The sequence below is a fragment of the Zootoca vivipara genome, chromosome 9, assembly GCF_963506605.1.
Source record: "Zootoca vivipara chromosome 9, rZooViv1.1, whole genome shotgun sequence".
Taxonomy (NCBI): Eukaryota; Metazoa; Chordata; class Lepidosauria; order Squamata; family Lacertidae; genus Zootoca; species Zootoca vivipara.
Genome location: NC_083284.1, coordinates 58,431,293 through 58,449,370, shown reverse-complemented (window position 1 = coordinate 58,449,370; position 18,078 = coordinate 58,431,293). Strand labels below are relative to the sequence as shown.

General features: G+C 43.7%; 1 protein-coding gene across 8 annotated transcripts in view; it reads left to right on the top strand.

Moving 5' to 3' along the window:
* MTUS1 (microtubule associated scaffold protein 1) overlaps nucleotides 1–18,078 on the top strand; it is a 126,003-nt gene that overhangs the window by 73,936 nt on the left and 33,989 nt on the right. For all 8 annotated transcript variants that reach the window (XM_060278831.1, XM_060278833.1, XM_035112825.2 and 5 more), the window contains one exon: nucleotides 14,376–14,596. In XM_060278831.1, coding sequence (XP_060134814.1) covers nucleotides 14,376–14,596 — 221 coding nt within the window. The remainder of the gene's footprint in view (nucleotides 1–14,375; nucleotides 14,597–18,078) is intronic.

Here is an 18,078-nt window from a genome sequence, read left to right as displayed (position 1 = left end):
TTTCATGCCACAGAAAGACACAGTCTGTGTTTCTAACTTTACAGCTACCTTCTGTGTTGCTCCAATGGCATTTTCTGTAGCATGTTTAATTTTGTTTTGAAACAAAGTTTGACAGTCCTGAAAATCAACATGGCTAAGAGAAAGTATTTTGGTCATCTTTCCCAGTATTCATCATTTTTGCATCGAATTAAAAGGCTAAAATATTAAACATTAATGTATATGAAGGAGGCAGTATCTTGAGCAGCGGCTTTTTATGTCAGGGCTGGTGGTAAGGTTTCACCACCTGCAGCCAGGTAATAGACTACAGGTAAAACACAATCCCTGGAATATAGTTCTTCCCAGATTCATGGCCCAGGTGTTCCATTAATACATATTTAATCAAATGTATGCATGTATTGGGAAAACATATGAGCTTTTATTTTAGTACCGTGTTTCCCCTTTTTTAAGACACCGTCTTATAACTTTTTTTCCTCAAAAAAACACACGGTGTCTTATTTTCAGGGGATGTCTTATTATTATTATTATTATTATTATTATTATTATTATTATTATTATTACTGTTTTGATTACAGTACCTTACAGCTGTTCCTGGCTTTGTATATCTACAAAAGAACTTGAACTTAGCTTGGTAATATATGGGAAGCCAGAACAGGTGGAGAGCATGCAACACTGTCCAGAACGGGTCAGCAAACTTTTAATGTGGGGGGGGGGGCGGTTCACTGTCCCTCAGAACTTGTGGCGGGCTAGACCGTGCACACACGCGCACACACACATACACATACGTCCATGCCTTCCTTCTCTCCCCGCAGGCTGGGCTGGGGAGGGGGCACCACATCGACGCTGGGTCTCGGCTTGTGCTGAGGGGCCGCAGCCACCCTGCCAGGAAGGGCCCCTACCCCGGGGTGTCCATGACCATGCTGCTAAAGTGCCACCGCCAAGCAGCACAGAGGAGTCCTCCTCCTCCTCTTACTCCTCCTCGCAGGCTCTATGCTTCCGTGGCGCTGCTGGGCTCTCCGAGCACTCTGCGCTGCAGCAGCCAGTTCTGGGCTGCGGGGAGAGCAGGCAGGGCGTGCGCGCGCAACCTGCAGGAATCAATGCGCTCCCATCTGCGGCGCATGCAAATGGCCCAGGAGGGCCGCCTCTGCCGCCAGGTCAGGTCCCCGCCGTAGCTGCAGGCTTCCCGCGGGGGCCGCCTGCGAAGTACCGCACCGAGGCTCCCCGGGAGAAGGCGTGCGGGGGCTGAAACCAGAGGCAGCGGGGAGCGGATTCTGGCCCCGGTGATGTCAGGCGCGCGGCAGTCCCCTGAGCCGAAGTGCAGTTCGGGGGCCTAGCGGCAGCAGCGGCACTTCCTCAGGGAAGGCAGGCAGGAGACAACAGCCCTGGAGCCGAAGCTCAGCGGGCGCTGCTTGCCGCCTGCCAGCCTGCCTTCCCCGCCAGTCCCCCGAGCCGAAGCGCAGCTCGAGGACTGGCGGCGGCAGCGGGGCTTCCTCGGATCGGTAGCTGGCGGCGGGGCGGCAGGAGGCTGGCGGCGGCGGGGAGGGCCCAATGCGGCCCTCTGGCTGGGTCGGCAGGTCGGGAGGCCGGCGGGGGAGGGCGCATCTTGCTCGGCATCGTCGCTCTCCCGGACAGCAGCAGCGGGAGGAGTGCGCGCTCAGCCCTGGCGCCATGGCACAGCTCCTGCAAAAGTGCCGGGTGGAGTGGCAAGCCCTGGAGGAGAAATTCCAGAAGCTCCAGGAAACTCGCGTTTTTGGGCTGTGGGGTGGCAGGCCTCCTCGGCAGGGTTGGCAGGCATGTCTTATTTTCAGGGTATGTCTTATATTTCGCAAATGCTTAAAATTGCTGCCCTGGCTTACTTTTTGACTACGTATTAAAAAAGGGGAAACACGGTAGTAGTAGTAGTAGTAGTAATAATATATTATTATTATTATTATTATTATCATTATTATTTATACCCCACCCACTCTGGGCAGCTTCCAACCAAAGGTTAAAAATTCAAAAAGATTATAAAATTATGTAGTTGAAGAGGGAAAGTATTCTGTTTATGTTGGGTTCTGTAGTATTTCACAGCAAATTTAGGCATTTGCGGGAGGAATAAGATTCTGAAATATCAGTCTTATCAACCTGAGCAAGAGGTTTTTCCTTAGCTCCTCTTTGACGTAAAATACACTTAGTGTGGATTCTGCACTTTAAGTTGCACTTAGGTCCTATCTATGCAAAAAGTTAACTCCACTTGAAATCGGTGATGCTAACATCAATACCAGTTGCAACTAATTTATTCTGGATCCAAATCAAAATATGTATATCATAAAGTGTAGGCAATTCACTGCATGCTAAGCTTCAAAATAAGATTCCAACCTTCTGGTTCTTATGCTGTAGTTTCAAAAACAGTCTGCAGAAAGCTGCAGAGAGAGATTGCTGCCCTATTGATAGTCAGATTTAATAAACTGATTTTTTTTTTATTTGAGGAAAAATCAGAAGTATTCGTTTTGCAGGGTTGTGTGTCACAGAAGATATCTTCTAAGGACGGAATGTCGTATGATACCTGCCATAGACAGGCTTTTAAAAGTGTATTTATGTTAAAGATAATAAGCTGCTGCTCAATTAATCAGGAATAACTTTTTAGTCAAGCATATTTTTAATAAATTCAGTCTGTTTTGGCTAAATATTGCAGTATATAACAGACAGTGTATTTGAAGACACAGATGGCTATTCATCAGGGGACATGTATATCTAAGATTAATAGGCTCAAGGGAATAAAAACAATGTCATGGGGTGAACTCACTGCAAGACCGGTTCTCCATTTATTTAATTCCTAGCTACACCTGCTTCTGCAGCCCCATACTAATTAATGAAGTGGTGAAGTTAACTAGATTAGAACCTGTGTTTGTCTTATTTCTTTCTGGGAAAACTCTTCCCACTTGGAAGGCATACTTGGGTGCACATATGTCTGTAATAAACTCTTAAAATTATTATGTTTAATTTAAAATGATTCCAAAGTGCCGTAGGCATGGGGGGGGGGAAGCTTGTGGTCATGGGCTGTCTGGTACATAATGTCTTATGAGCCTTAATGTGTGTTTGTTGCTGCGGCAACACTAGTCATGCTTCTGGAGCCTAGAGTTGACTTTCTCAGTGCTCACAGCTTGAAATGTTTGAGCCATGGTGAAACCAGCCTAGTAAACATGTAGGCATTGATCACTCTAAAATGGGAGTGACTAACCTGTGGCTCTAATCACTTTGGCCTCCCATCCCAACTCATCAGTTCCAGCCAGTTGTGAGAACTAAAGAGGAAGGATGCCCTCCACAGCTTCCCGTACAATGTTGCCTTTAGCTTCCTGCAAAGCCATAATCTTTACGCAATATGGTAGAGGACTGAGGATAGCAGAATCTCTACCTACTTTTTCCATATATGAATTCTGGAGGAGAATGCAACTTGCATTCAGTCACATGGCTTCTGAACATGGACAAATGTGGTGCTGTCGCATTACTTGATCTGCCACTACCGATGCAAGTCATATTGTCAAAGAATCACATTTTAGATTACTGTGCTGCAACTTAGATATCCCAAACAGTTATCCTGAAACAATATTGCAATTTGCATTCTCAATACCCATTAGGTCTTCATCAGCTGATTTGTCACCAGAAGATGTGTACATTTTCATGTCCTAAAGTGCCTACAGCAAATAAACAAAGTGCTGTATGTTGGAAACAGTATGCCTGCAATCTAAAACTGTGTGTACAAAGAAGAAAGGGGGAACAATTGAGGAAGAAGATGGATTTTGGTATGCCTGGGTGAAGAGTGAAATTTTAATAAATAATTTGGCATGGTAGTGTTAGAAGTCAGATGATAGTTGAACATTGAAAAGTGGGCACCAATTAATAGAGGGAGATGGGCTTTGGTTGGAGAATGGGAAGAAATTGGTTAGGAAGAAAGGTACCAGAAGAATGAAGATTAATAACTTGAGGAAGCCATATGACAGGCTGATTTATTGAGATGTAACACTTCCACAACAATCTCTTCAAAAAGTGGCTCTAGCAGTATCCAATTCTGGGTACTACTTTAATACACACAACATTTAGGCAAACAATATGGGTATTCTGGCAGTAGGAGGTACTTAAAAATCTCTGTCCCAGTACATTTTAGCATTTCTGAAAGCAAATCTAGTGTTGAGCATTGGGACCTGGTTGACTTGCAAACTTAAAAAAATACAATTTGGGGGGGGGGAAAGGGTCAGCACATAGTTGATTATTTGAAAATGTGGGTAATAAATACAAATGATGCCAGCATATAAGTGCTGTAATTCTCTCAGACACTAATTTTGTATGCCATTATGTCTGCCTGAACATTACCCTGGGGTAATGTTGTGCTTAATGGTGGTTAGTGGTCCCCATGTGATTTATGCTTCATCTGAAGCACTTGTGCAACTAATTTTGGAATCAGTGCCTAAAACACATTATCTACCTTATATTTAAATGAGTAATCCTTTCCTAATAAAGACAATTTCCTTTTTGTTCTGTGCTACACCAACAAATTCCTGCGAGACCTGTTTGGAATTTGAGATCAACATTGCAAACACTTGTTCTAATCGGCCCAAAGTTTTAGTTTCAATTTTTAGTCCAGAGCACAAAGATGATGGCCTTGATGTTATCATTACACCATTCAATGCACCGTCTCTTGAGATCCTTAGTACAGTACATGTTTTTGTTAAGGCGTATTTCTTTTCAAATTCTCAAACCTATTTTGAATATGTAGGATTAAATTAATTATTCCTACTTTTAAAATATTGAACCATGTTTTAAGTGATACTGCAGGTCTCACTTAAATATTGTGTGCTCACAATATTAACGATTACTTTGGAAACAGAACTCTCACGTCTTTAACGCTTTGGCAGTAATTGTACGCTGGCCACATCCTGTTTGATGTAAATGCAGCCTTCCTGAATCAGCTGAGAGTTGGATGTCTATGACTGTGCCACACGTGGAAAATAGCTTCCATAAGTAAAATGGGATTTCAAACTTATTAGTCATAGTTGAATTAGTTAATCTTTTTACAGGGCTTTAATTTATACAGTGCTATTAAGATTTGATTTGAGATCTAAGCATCTACCATTGCTGTTGCTAGCCCTCTCGCCAGCTGTCTGTTCTGTATCCATTATCTGCTGTAGAAATGTTTCGCAAGTTTTTTTCCTATCCTAGTTTAATTAACTAGTCTCTTCCTGAGGTCTCCTCCTGAAGCTTTGTCTCAGGCTGTAGTTGGTGGTTGAGCAGCCCCACAGAGATGGAGGTGGATACCTATAAAATGCTTAGGTTTCAGTACTGTTTGCCCCAGGTTATAATACACCTGACTGCCGGCATTCTTGTTGTGACATACAAAACCATAAGACCATTTTCATATGATTTGCCAAGCATGTTTCTAATGGGTCACATTTGAACTGAGGTTCCTGAACTATCAGGGACAGGTGGTTTGGTGTGCTGAGGGAACTGCATTTGGCTGTGTGCATGACTACAAATGCATACAATACTATACATGCATGCAAAAACATGCCCATGTGTACATTTGCACACAGGCTCATGTGTAATTGAAACACTGCTTAATTTTAACTGATGTACATCCTGTGGTTCATTTCTTCATCATACCTTTTTTGTAGCTGTAGACTTGGGAGAAAAATATTTTATAATAAATGATGGTCTTCTCAGAGCCTAAATCTATAATACATGTGGAATTTTAAATGTTCTGTATGCTAGCAACTTTACAGTTTAATTATTCTAGCTAAATGGTGCAGATGCACCTAAAAGTATGGCTTTATCCAGTTAGGTGTGTTGCTCCTTTACCCATTCTGATGGGTTTCAGTTGTTGCGAGGTGACTTACATGGAAATCCTGTAGCCATTCACCTGAGCAGCTTGCTTCTGAGTTGACATGTATTGTTAAAGATAAGTGAAATGCCAGCTCTGGTGGCCTCAAAGTCATCAACTTGAGCATCATGTTCAGATAATAAGGCAAATTGGAAAAGCAGAAGAAAAGCACCTGTGGTTAGTTACCTGTGATGGATTCTTCTTTACTCCGAAGGGCAAATTCCTATTAGATACATCCTATACTGCCAAAAGAAGACAGACAAGTCATGCAAATAAGAGAACACCCACATGCATTCTTTTGACTAACACGTGGATTGAATGACTGAGAGTATCTTTTCAGTAGCCTCCTACATGAATGTAGCAAAGGATCTGATTGGTTTGGGTGTGGCCATGTTGAGCATCCATTGCACAGGTACATTCTTGCCAAGACTTGCAGTTAAGCTGAACTTCAAGGACTAGGAAGATGTGCTCCATTCATTTCAAATGTCTCTATCCAGCCACACTGGCGACAAAGAAGAGAGGGTCTGAAGAAGTTATTTTGTTGTCTTCTCAACAACGAAGCTCTTTTTTGCAAGATTTGGAAGGCGGGGACTAGTCAGTTTGTGTTTTTACAGTAATGGAGAGCTTAGCTGTCATCCCGGGAGAACCTAAGTTTGTCAACCATGAGGTGACAGAAGCTGAACAAAAGGAACTTAGCAACGCGGCAGAATCCAGAAAAGAAACTGGAACAACTTTAGATTTGCAGAAGATCCAGCAGACAATTAAAGATGACCTTGTGGCAGAGATCAAGTCCAGCCAGCTGGAAATAAAATGTGTGCTTGAGGATATCAAGAGAGCCTGGATGGAAATGGAAATGAGACTGAACACTCAGGTTGACATGGTGACCCTGACTAATATTACAGTGCTTCAGACAATGGTGAAGAGCCCGAAAATGTCTGCCAGCTTGACTTGTGTTGCCACGGATGATAAAGAACAGGAATCCCAGTGCATGGGTGCAGAAGTTGGAAGTATAGACAAGTGGGGAGCAAACTGTCAGAGTGGAGGGAATGCAGAGAATCCTGCTTTGGGTAAGAAATATACAACTGTAATAGTTTTGCCTGACTGACATCACTGCAGACTTTTGAAATTGCAGCTGTTTCTCCCAGGAGAAAAGGTCCTTCGTTTAATTATTTGAAAAACAATGTAGTAGCCTTGTAATTCAACTATAATTTTTAGCTAGGAAAGTAGGTTTGGGTTTTTGGGGTGGGGTGGGGTTTGCTCTAAAGAAATGTTTGGAAAGTAACATACTGAGACGTCGTAAGGAGTTATCTGCAGGGGGGAGATTAACTTCTTTCTATAACCTGTAGTGTGTTAGAGTAAAAGGTGCTGGAATGTTTCATGGCGAGTTCTTACTTTAAGCAATGCCTACTGAGCTTGTCAGCTGACTCAGACAAGTGCTTTTGGGGAAATGAGCAATAGATTAAGTATGCCCCCTTGTGTTGCCTACAGGGTATGAAATTGTTTGCAAAACACCCTGCTAAGTGGAATGGCTCTCTGCTTGAAATATTGTCAGATCTGCTAAACTGTGTAAGCAAGCTGAGGAACCAGATATTCACATGTTTATTAAGAAGGAAAGACAAAACCGGGAACTGATGTCATGCCAGTTTCCATTAGATCTTGGCTTTATGCTGACAGTCTTTGTTCAGACTGCACAAATATATTGTTTTGGCCCAGAAGGAATCTCTCCAGAAGGTAAGGCAGTGATCCTTAGCTGGTGTCCAAACATCTTTGTAAATCAGTAAGCCATACTAAGATTTTTAAGACACTTGAAGGAGGTGGTGCTTGTCTTTTTTAAAAAAATAATAATTCCCACCTGCTTGAAATAAAAACTTTTAGTAAATATGACTGTGACATGAAGTAGGTTTTACATACAAGAGAAGTGCAGTAGGAGCCAAATTTTATAAATGGTGGCAGGTTTAGTAGACTGTTGTGAATGCAAATGAGAAGTCACAAGTAGTGGTGGCTTGAGAGTCAGGGAGAGTTTTCAAGCCTGCTGTTTTCTTTGGGTGAAAGTAATAATTGGATTGATCATCAATTTTTTTTCTGCTGAATTTTTTTTTCTGCTTGATTCTGTTCTCCTATTCAAGATTGATTATTCAGCACCCTTTGACCCTATACCTATCTACAGGATGAATTTCCCACTTGAAATAATTTACCAATACAAAAGTGTGCCTTGTGATTGAAGAAAACATTTCTTTGTCCTGTTGGCACTTTCCTCTAGGGCAGTGGTGGTTAATCAAGCCCTGTAGATGCAGCTGAACCACAGCCCCAGTCAGCATGCTTAGTGCTCAAGGATGATGGGAGTTATGAGTCGTAATAAGATCTGGAGAGCAACCGTGCTGTAGGGTTAGTTCAGAATCCAGTGGAATGGGGCCTTTTCACAAGAACAAGAGAACAGTGTGCTTGCCTGCTTCCTAACAAGAGGAAAACTTAGCATCTTTGAAGGACACCAGGAGACTGCAACACTAAATCCAGTAAGAGGCTGTGCATGCATTGCCATTTACTCTGGCTCCATTGTGCTCCCACCACTGGTGTTTGATGTTAACCATGACCCATAGCTATCACATAGTTCCTTGAGAAATACTGCAGCGTGGTGTCTCTGTCCTCAAATGAGCTTCTATCCAATTTGAAAATACACTTTTGCACTTTAAAAAAAAAGAAAGAAAATACACTTTGCAGTTAAGCTGAGGCATGCACATTCAAGACGGCCATTTCACACGAACAGGCAACAGCTCCATGAGCAGGAGTTGGGTAGGGGTGGGGGCGGTTGCAGGCACAGGGAAGCCAGGTGATGTGCATTGGTTGAAGACACATCCCTGCCCGCTTTTTGTGTGTACAGCAACATGCAAATGCAACTTGAAATACAGTGGGGGGGGGGGGAACAACCTCACTTTGTGTTAAGCCACGAATGTCTACCTAGTTAGACCTGCAGCGGTTCTCAGGATATCAGTCAGTTTTGTAGGCAGCTCTTGGGCTGCAAGAGGTATTCTGACTGCTGTTTTTTAAAATGTGTTGTTACAAAGGTTACATGCCACCCCCAGTCTCTGCTGAGCGGTACCAAGATTCCAGGGGGTTCCAGTGTCGTGTTTCTGTTGGGAATCGAAATGCAGCAGAGCCTGCCATGTCTTTAAGAAATATGGTTTATTCTACCCGTATTTGCACAGGAAGCTTTCAATGGAGGGAGTGCAGAGGTTACAGCATTCACATCCCCAGAGGGGTTTGTTCCCCGCAGCAGTGCAGCCTTGGGTGGCGAGACTTCTCCATGTCTCTGTCCCAGCCTGCCTTCAGCCAGCCCACCAAGATGGTTCTGACCTTCAACTCCCTGCCTCTCCTTCCCAGCAAACCGCTTGCCAAGCAACTCCTCCCCGCTATTCCAAGCCCAGTTTTAAAAGGTGAAAATATTCCTGTGTGACACCATGTCCACGTTGCCCTGGCAAACCCCCACCCCCATTACCTGTAGGGTCTTTTGCCTTGTAGATGGCTTAATGGCACGGGCATCATCTCCCTCTGCCCCCTCTGGCAAGAAAAATAAACTCAGCCTGTCAGCCCTGATTAAACCACAAGACCCAAAGAATCTAGAGAGGAAAATCTGGCACCAGGGATCTAGGGGGCGATCCCTGTTCCCGCACTAACCCGTAACACTATGTATAAAATATATTTACTGCTCTAGTAGATGGATTATGTTGTTTTCCTGTTACCTTTGTTTCATTCATACTCATGAATATACATAACTAATAAATTGCGGAAGGGGAAGATGAAATGACTAGGTATCGTATAGGTATTCTTACCAAGTTAATTTTACAGTAAACCTAGTCCTAGGTTTATATCAGTGGCCTCCTCAGTCTGTGCACTTAGCTAGCTAAGCTGTTTTTCCAGAAGGTCATTCCATAGTAAATGGGCTTAATTTATAAGGTTCCACATTGTTTGGGTGATTTTTTGGGGGGAGGGGGGGTCAAGGGCTTTCTGGCACACAGGTACATAAAAGTTCTAGAATTAAAATTTAGTCATCTCTGGAACACAGAATGATGCAAACTTTTAACGAATTCAGCTCTTAACTAGCCACTTAGTTATTTTTTTTTAATATAATTTTTATTGATTTTACAGATTACAAAAAGAAACATATATAAAAGAAACACTTTCATAGACAAATTTTCCACCTTCTTTCCACCCCCCCCCCTCCCATGGGCCCTCCCCTGCCACAGGAGTATCCCATGCAGGCAGGCAGTTGAAGATGTTCCATTTTGTAGATGAGTTTATGTCCCCCCCTCCCCCACCCCCAGAGTCCCCCCCTGCCACCAGAGAGCTCCAGGAGCAGAAAGCAGAGAGACAACCACCCAGCAATCCAAAAGGAAAAAAGCTACACTAAAAGAAAAAAGGAAAAAAAAATTCAAAAAAAGAATAATAAAAAAGAAAAAAGACAAAAGACAATAATAAAAACAATCTTTTTCAAATTTACATTGATAAACCATATTTTGTGGGCTTCCCCTACCTCCCCCCTTTCCCAGTTTTCATCCCTTTACTATCCTCTTTAACAGTTTCCATATCTATAAACAACTTACTTTTCCTCTTCATAAAATTTTTAAACTTACTGAATCTCTTAATCCTTATAATTCATTATCCAATTTTTCTTTCCTTGCCTAATTTTTTCCCCCTCAATAGACTTCTTAAAATTTTAAATCCCTAAACTTCTTTTATTTTAACTTTTCCCATAATTAACTCTTACACTCTAAAAAATCCCAATATAACCTTTCTTCCCCAAATTCCGACTACCTCCCTCCAATCCAGCAAGTTCCGTAATCAACAATCCTAATTTGCTCTTAATAATCCGTCCTAATAATTACACTCCCATTTTTCCTTCATCCCACCCCCTTTTTCCAATGTTTTGTCCCCCAGATATCCATGGGGCCCCCCTGAATTTCTCCCCTTCTTAAGTTATTCATGTCCTTCTCCTTGTGGGAAATCTGTAATTCCATTGGTTCCTGTCGTTCCCTCCTCAAAGGAGGGGTACTCCGCTTCTCTTTTTGTAAAGCAATATCAACTTTTTCCTTGTGGTGTGCTTCATTTTGTGTTGTATTGTCCCAGTCATCATCGCTGTTCTCTTCATGTTCCACGTCAGAGTCCACCTCATTGACCAGATCATCCAAATTGCTATCGCTATCATTGTCGCTATCTTCCTCCTCCATTTCCATTTCAATATCCTCATCATCTGAAAAATCATATTCAGCAATCACCATCTGAAATTGCTGCTTTAGTTCTTGCTGTTGAATCTCATCTCGGCATAGTCCTATTTTTAGTTCCCACATGGCTGTCAAAACAATCCGCTGGAACTCAGGCGAGTAACTTTTTGTTGACATAGTTCCGTCTTGTCAAGGTCACTGCTTATCGTGTGGGGTGGAAAATGGTCACTGCTTATTTTCCCAGTCTCAGCAAAGTAGTTGCATTTTCCAATTCCAGATTCACAAAGGTCCAAACCAACATTTCACAATTCAAACATTTCAAAAGCATATACTCCTAGCTTCTTGAGAGTCTAAATAAAGTAAAACTCATTTATAAATCCTCGTCAGCTCGCTGGGTTGTCTGGGCTGCCGGCTCCCGGGGAAACAAAAGGTTTTCCTCTTTCTTTTTCATCATTCTGCAGAGAATCGTCCTTCTCCCCTTTTACCCTGCATCCAGGGGAGAACCTTTTATGTCTTTTGAGGAAACCTTTTAAACATTCAGTTCGTGGCTTCGGGTATTTATTTTACTGTTCCTTAGCTACTGGTGGGAGGGGGTGGCTTCCGTTTTATTTCCCTCTCTCCCAAATCCAAATTAGTCCAGATTAATATTCAAAATCCAATCCAAATTTGAGAACTACTTACAGTCTTAATTTCTAATTCTTTCTTTTGGAAGAATCCAGCGCTCTCCGCCTCCGGCTCGGAGCTTCTCCCCGCTAGAGCGACGATGGTGCTCAAAATGGCCCCCGCGACTTCGACCCTTCTCACTCCGGCGCTCTTACTAGGGCAGCCGGACGGTTGGGGAGTCCGGTTTTGGGCTCTGCCGAGCAGTTTTGCCCCTGGGACGCCCGACCCGGGGTTCTATGGGATGCAGCGTTGCTCTCGCTGCCCTCCCTCCTCTAGCAAAGACGGGCTGTCTCGGAGCGAGACAAAGACCCCGCCGATCGGCGCTGGCGCTGGACCGGAAGCCCATCGCCACTTAGTTATTTTTATCCATTTGTCAAATATAGTAAGATACCAATTTATGAAGCTAGACTGAACAATGGTTGTTTTTTTTTCTGTGCATGTAAATTAGCTAAGTAGTAAAATGTTCCCGGATCAGTCCAAATGTAGTTTATACAGTTGAAATGAGTTGAAAACCCAAAATAATGTCCTCCTCTTAAGAATGAGCTGCTCAGATCTTACAAGTAGCTCAAAGGTACCCACCATGAGCTACTTACCCAAGAGGGATGTTCATTTGTAGTGATGGGCTTATTGGATATCAGCCAGGTTAATACTATCTAATCTTGAGCAATAAAGAGCAGATTTGACTACTTTTAATCCAACCAGAGAAGGCAACATAATGGTCAGAAGATCTCATTCCCTCACTTTGCATCTTGTTTGACCTGATGATCTCATCTTCCCCTTGTTTTTGAACCTAGATGGGTACCATGCGGAAATGGACTTCAGGGGCAAGGGAATGTTGTGGTGGGCTGATTATGGCTTGAAATCTGTATGCTTCTTACTCTGTGTACTGTAACAGTACAGTACTTCACTAGGCCTAGAGTGTTAAAAGCCTTAAAACTCTTTCTATGTATTTCTTAAGATAGACAGTATTGCTTATCACAACCATCACAATAGTCTGCTACTCACCCATCTTCCCTCCTTACGTGTCCAACCATCTCCTTTTTGACACTAAGGATATTATCCAACAAAGTCATCCCATTAGGACAAGGACTTTTGCCTGCGCAACAAGACTTCTCCTCCTCATGTGCCCCTTGAATATGTTACAGAGAGTTGAGGAACCTCTAGAGCAGATTCTTTTATTGGGGGAGAAGAGGAAGAGCGCATTGTTTAGGCAGAAATCCTTGTGCTAACAGGACGACTTTGGAAACAAACCCCCATTTTAAAAGTTTCAAATTATCTATTCAAACAAACAGATTAAGGGAAGCCAGTGCATTAAGTAACTTTGGAAAGAAAGTTCTTGTTTTGAATGTTGTCATATAGCATGGGTAGGCAAACTAAGGCCCGGGGGCCAGATCCTGCCCAATCGCCTACTAAATCCGGCCCGCGGACTGTCTGGGCATCAGCCTGTTTTGACATAAGTAGAATGTGTCCTTTTATTTAAAATGCATCTCTGGGTTATTTGTGGGGCATAGGAATTTGTCCCCCCCCCCAAGGTCTGAGGGTCAGTGGACCGGCCCCCTGCTGAAAAAGTTTGCTGACCCCTGTATAGAGCCTCTAGGGCTGTGGGTATATAACAGTGGCAAAAGCATAAAAATTGAAGGAATATTCCTACAAATGTGAAACTGTTGTATATTTATTTATTAGTACAGTATACGTTATGCTAAAAAACACAGTATTTTTGTAAGGGCACCTGCCAGAAACATGAGAGAAGTTGCACCACTGGGGAATGTTGCTTGATAAAGCCATGTTGGAAATTAATCTTTGGAAAAACTGAGCAATACATGATTGCCAATTAATCAGCTGTGGTACTGAGAGCACCCAAATGTTTAATGTGGCTTGTTAGAAATGATTGCCAATGAGCAGAGCATAGTAGTGAAAATCCCAATAACGCTTAGCAATGCTGGAATTGTAGGAAGGAGCACAGTGTATACCCTGGTTTTATCTTGCCCACTTTGTTGTTTAGTCGTTTAGCCGTGTCCGACTCTTCGTGACCACTATCTTTTTATATATTTCTCATGTTTGAATGATAAACCTTTTAATGGGCTTGAGAGGTCCCTTAACTTCAAGGTTTGTGTTTTTCATTATAAAGCTGAGAAACTCCGCAATTAAGAGGGAAAAGATTGCTAAACCTAGTTGGAAGTGTCTATGTTTGAAAGCAGAAATGGTAAAGCTGTAATTTGCAATGGGGGGGGAGTGCCTGTTGTGCAAATCTTATGTTAAATATGCCATTAAAATTGCTTTGAAAATGAAATTGAGCAAGCTGTTGCATTTGAGATTGCAACATTGCCAGTATAGGCTAGAAAGGCTCTGCAATATTATGGTAAGCTTTTTAAAATAGAAATGTATGGGAAAAGATGCTGCTAGATCAGGCTAATGGATAGGCTTCAGCATTTATTACAAAATATAGCAATAGAACACTAGCTGACAACTTCTCAAACTACAAATAAGGAGTCTTCCTTGTTTTGAAGTACTTTGCTTCCCGCAGCTATCAAAGTAATGCCCAAAAGCACAACTTTGACAAAGAATTACTTGATACGCTTAATTTACTTGTACTCTTGACGTTTACGACGTTCAAAGTTGTTGCTTCTTGTTTCTGTGTTCTGCAGTTGACAGGGGCAAGCAGAAGAGTCCCAAGAACTCATTCATACAAACCCGCAGTTCATCTATCGAAGTACATTCGCCAGAAACAAAACAACATGAGTTGACACAATACAAAAAAAAGTGTGAGAACCAAAGTGGACTTATCCAGCGATTGAAGAAATGCTTGGGCATCAGTCATCAGAAATTTGAAGCACTGGCTATTGTGATCCAGCACTTGGAGTCTGAGGTAAAGTTAGTTCAGAGTTTTGAATGCACATTTAATTATTAGTATTGCTTGTGTTTTACATCTTTTCTACATTTGATTTGATTTGTGCTGAAAAAATATCTAAATATGAAGGAACTTGGATGTTTATAGGCTTTTATTGTCGCACGCCACCCCAATTTCCAAGTGGGGCAATATTTCAGGGGTTCCAGGCGCTTACCCAGGGTTCGTGTTTCCTTTGGAATGAGGGATATGTATATGCAACCTGAGATTACGATGGAGGGGTTCTCAGCATCAGTACCCGAAAGTGGCCATGCTTCTCCCATAGCCCACAGCCTTTGATTCCAAACAGGGATGAGGCATCTCTCTGTGTGTCTCTGGCTTCCCAACCTGCTTCCTGCTTCCAGCTTCCAGCTCACTTAACTAAAAACTCTCAACTGTGGCTTTTGTCTGTCAATTTGAGAGAGGAGGGCCTACCCGTTCGTTATCTAGCACAGAGCCACTTCCTTTGTTACCTTAATGGCCCCATACTTAAAGGGCCATTACCAATAAACTTGTCTGGCTGTTTCAACCATTTGAACCCTTACTTAGATTTCAGCACTTGCTAGATCCAGGAATTAAAAGAGTTTCAAGCATACTGCCTACCTGCCATAAATAATAGCACTATAATAACACAATTATGCATTCAGGGAATATTTGAGTATTGATTCTCCACTCCTCCCTCCTCATAGGTTTACTCAAATTGGGAAATTCTACCATAAATAGATGTTGGTGTGTTGCCTGGCCCTGGATAGTAGGGAAAAGGCTGTCTTCAGATGATGGGTGTTCATTCCTATGTTCCATCTCAGAACAGGAGAAGAGCAAGGAAAAGGCATCACTTCTCTTTCACACTGTGTGTACTGGGTGCTGTGTGAAATCATGACGAAGGAGTATCTGAATAGCCCCATATACAGATTAGGACAGGGGTCCCCAAACTTACCTGGCTTTGGGCCGGATGCCCGCCACGCCGATTGCGTGGTGGGCTGGAGGGCGGGGGAGTGCGGGAGCGCCCGGCTCTGTATGCCCATGCGCAAATGCTATTTCTGGCACACTCCTGACCTGGAAAGTGCCGGAAATAGCTTGTGTGCATGTGCAGAAGCCTCCTCCGACACAGAAGTACACCGGAAATGACGCTTGCGCATGCGCACAAGCTATTTCCGTCGCTTTTCCAAGTCAGAAGTCGGCAGCAGCACCACGCCACGCCATGCTGGTAAGAGCGGGCGGCGGCAGCAGGGGTTCCCGGGGGCCGCATAAAAGAGCCTTGGGGGCCGTATGTGGCCCCCGAGCCATAGCCTGGGGACCCCTGATTAGGAGAAGGCAGGTGACTGCCCATTTACTGTAAGGGCTATTATCTACTGAGAGCATGGAATATTTCGAAATACAAGGCAAACAGGGCAAACAGGTCTGCAATGTGTTAAATGTGTTTAAAACAACAACGCATACTTTGAGATCTTTCATGGTATAGTATCAAATGATTAAATGCATAACTGCGCACTGCAATTAAGTAGCATGCTGTGTGTATGAGTTGTGATTTGAATGCCTTTGTTTTTAAAGCGTAAATTAGCTCTGCACAGCTCTTGCCAGTTATATCTGCTCAGACGATACAGAATCTGACATGTAATTCTTGTAAATGTTAAGTACGCTGAGAGGAAATGGTCACAGACTGCAGTGCTACAGTATTTGAAAGTTTCTTTTTCTCCATATTGACAGCACTTCATCCAAATTTACCTTTTAGATGGTTTGTCTAACTAACCCTGAAAAGTTGAAAGTTGTTATGTCCGCAGCTGTAAGCCAGTAAAGTTGAAGCTTTTAATTCTAAATAAATATCCCAGCTTTCGGAATTTTGGAATGCTAAAGTTACCCATTCCTACTCTGATAAAAGAGAAATTGGATTTTTTTTTTAAGTTCAGCATTATAAGAAATAAGAATGGATGATGCAGTGTTGTTTACTTTTCCAACTGATATATGCAAAGAAAACCAATCTCTTAAATAAAGCAATATAAAAGCAGTCAAGTCTTGTCTGAACAGGAAGAGCATACTAAGTACACAAGCTATTTTGAAAGTTAATTATCCTTAATTATTCGCTTTACCTGGCTAGGCTAGACACTTAGTTGTCTGAAATAAAATTAGCAAACATCTTAAAGGCCGAAACTGCATAACTTTTTTTTTTAAGGAAGCCAACTGTCAGAGGGCCTGATATGGCTACTCTAGAGTAACGACTCCAGCATGGTCTTTTAAGGCTTTTATTAAGTGCTGATTATTTACAGTGTTCAGAGCAGTAAAAATGCATCCTTAAGGTGAGGTGTCAGAACCTCCGAATGGCGATTGGCGCGTTTTCTTCCAGCACCAAAGCTTTGGCAGACCCAACCTCTTCCCCCTACGTTTGCGTCGCAATTCGGGAGTTGGGGGGATTGGCCTCCCCCCCGTGCGTCCAACTTCCTGTCCCACCTGCGGCATGGGCTCCACAACCTTGCCTGAGCCTCGGACACCACTTCCTGACTCTCCGCTGGAGGCAGAGCTCTCCTTACTCTCTCCAGCGCTTGGGGATGGGCTGGAACTTAAGATGGGAGGGACTTCCCTGTATCCCTTGTCCCTCACATCCACCCCCCTCCCAGGCTCCTCTCCCCCCCTCCCTAGGGGCTCTCTGCTTGCTGGGGACGAGTGAAACCCCAAGAAGTCTGTGGCATCCGAGCCTGTGGGTGTAAAAATTTCCCCCCAATCCTGCGATCTTTCTCCTTCCCCCTGAGAAGACGGGAATCCCAAGAAGTCAGTGGCGTCAGAGCTGGTGGGAGTAAAAATGTTCTGCCAGTCCTCTCCTGCCTCTGACGTAGTCGACCTCGGTGAAACCCACACCTCTTCTTCCGTGTCCTCAAATTCCGCTTCCCATCTCCATGGAGAGCTGCTGCCTGCGATCCCTTCCTCCCGCCCCTCCCCCTCTCCCTCCCTTTCCATGTGCCAGTGCTTGGGCCTGTGGGGGAACAGGGCGTGGAACTCTTCCACTAAAAATTCCTCAGGTACTTCCGTGGCCGGTATCCACTCATTGTGGGACGGCGGAGTGTCCTCCCATGCTATCAGGTACTCCAGCCCTCTCACCCCTCTCATTGAGTCTAAAATCTCAGTTGCCTCATTGAGCTGTCGGGCGTCTCCCGTCTCCCCCCCTCCCTCTGGAGGCTGATCGCTGTCCCTGAACCTGGTACTTTCCCTGTACGGCGACAGCAGCGATCTATGAAACACTGGGTGCACTCTCATGTCCTCTGGCAGTGCTAGCCTGAAGGCTACCGGGTTGACCTGTTGCGTGACCGTGAAGGGGCCCAGCCTCCTGGGTGCTAACTTCTTGCATCGCCCCCTGGTGGGAAGACCTTCCGAGGATAACCAAACCTTGTCCCCCACCCTGATGACCTCTCCCGGTCGCCTGTGGCGATCTGCCCCCTTCTTGTACGCTTCCTTGGCCCTCTCCAAGTGTTCTC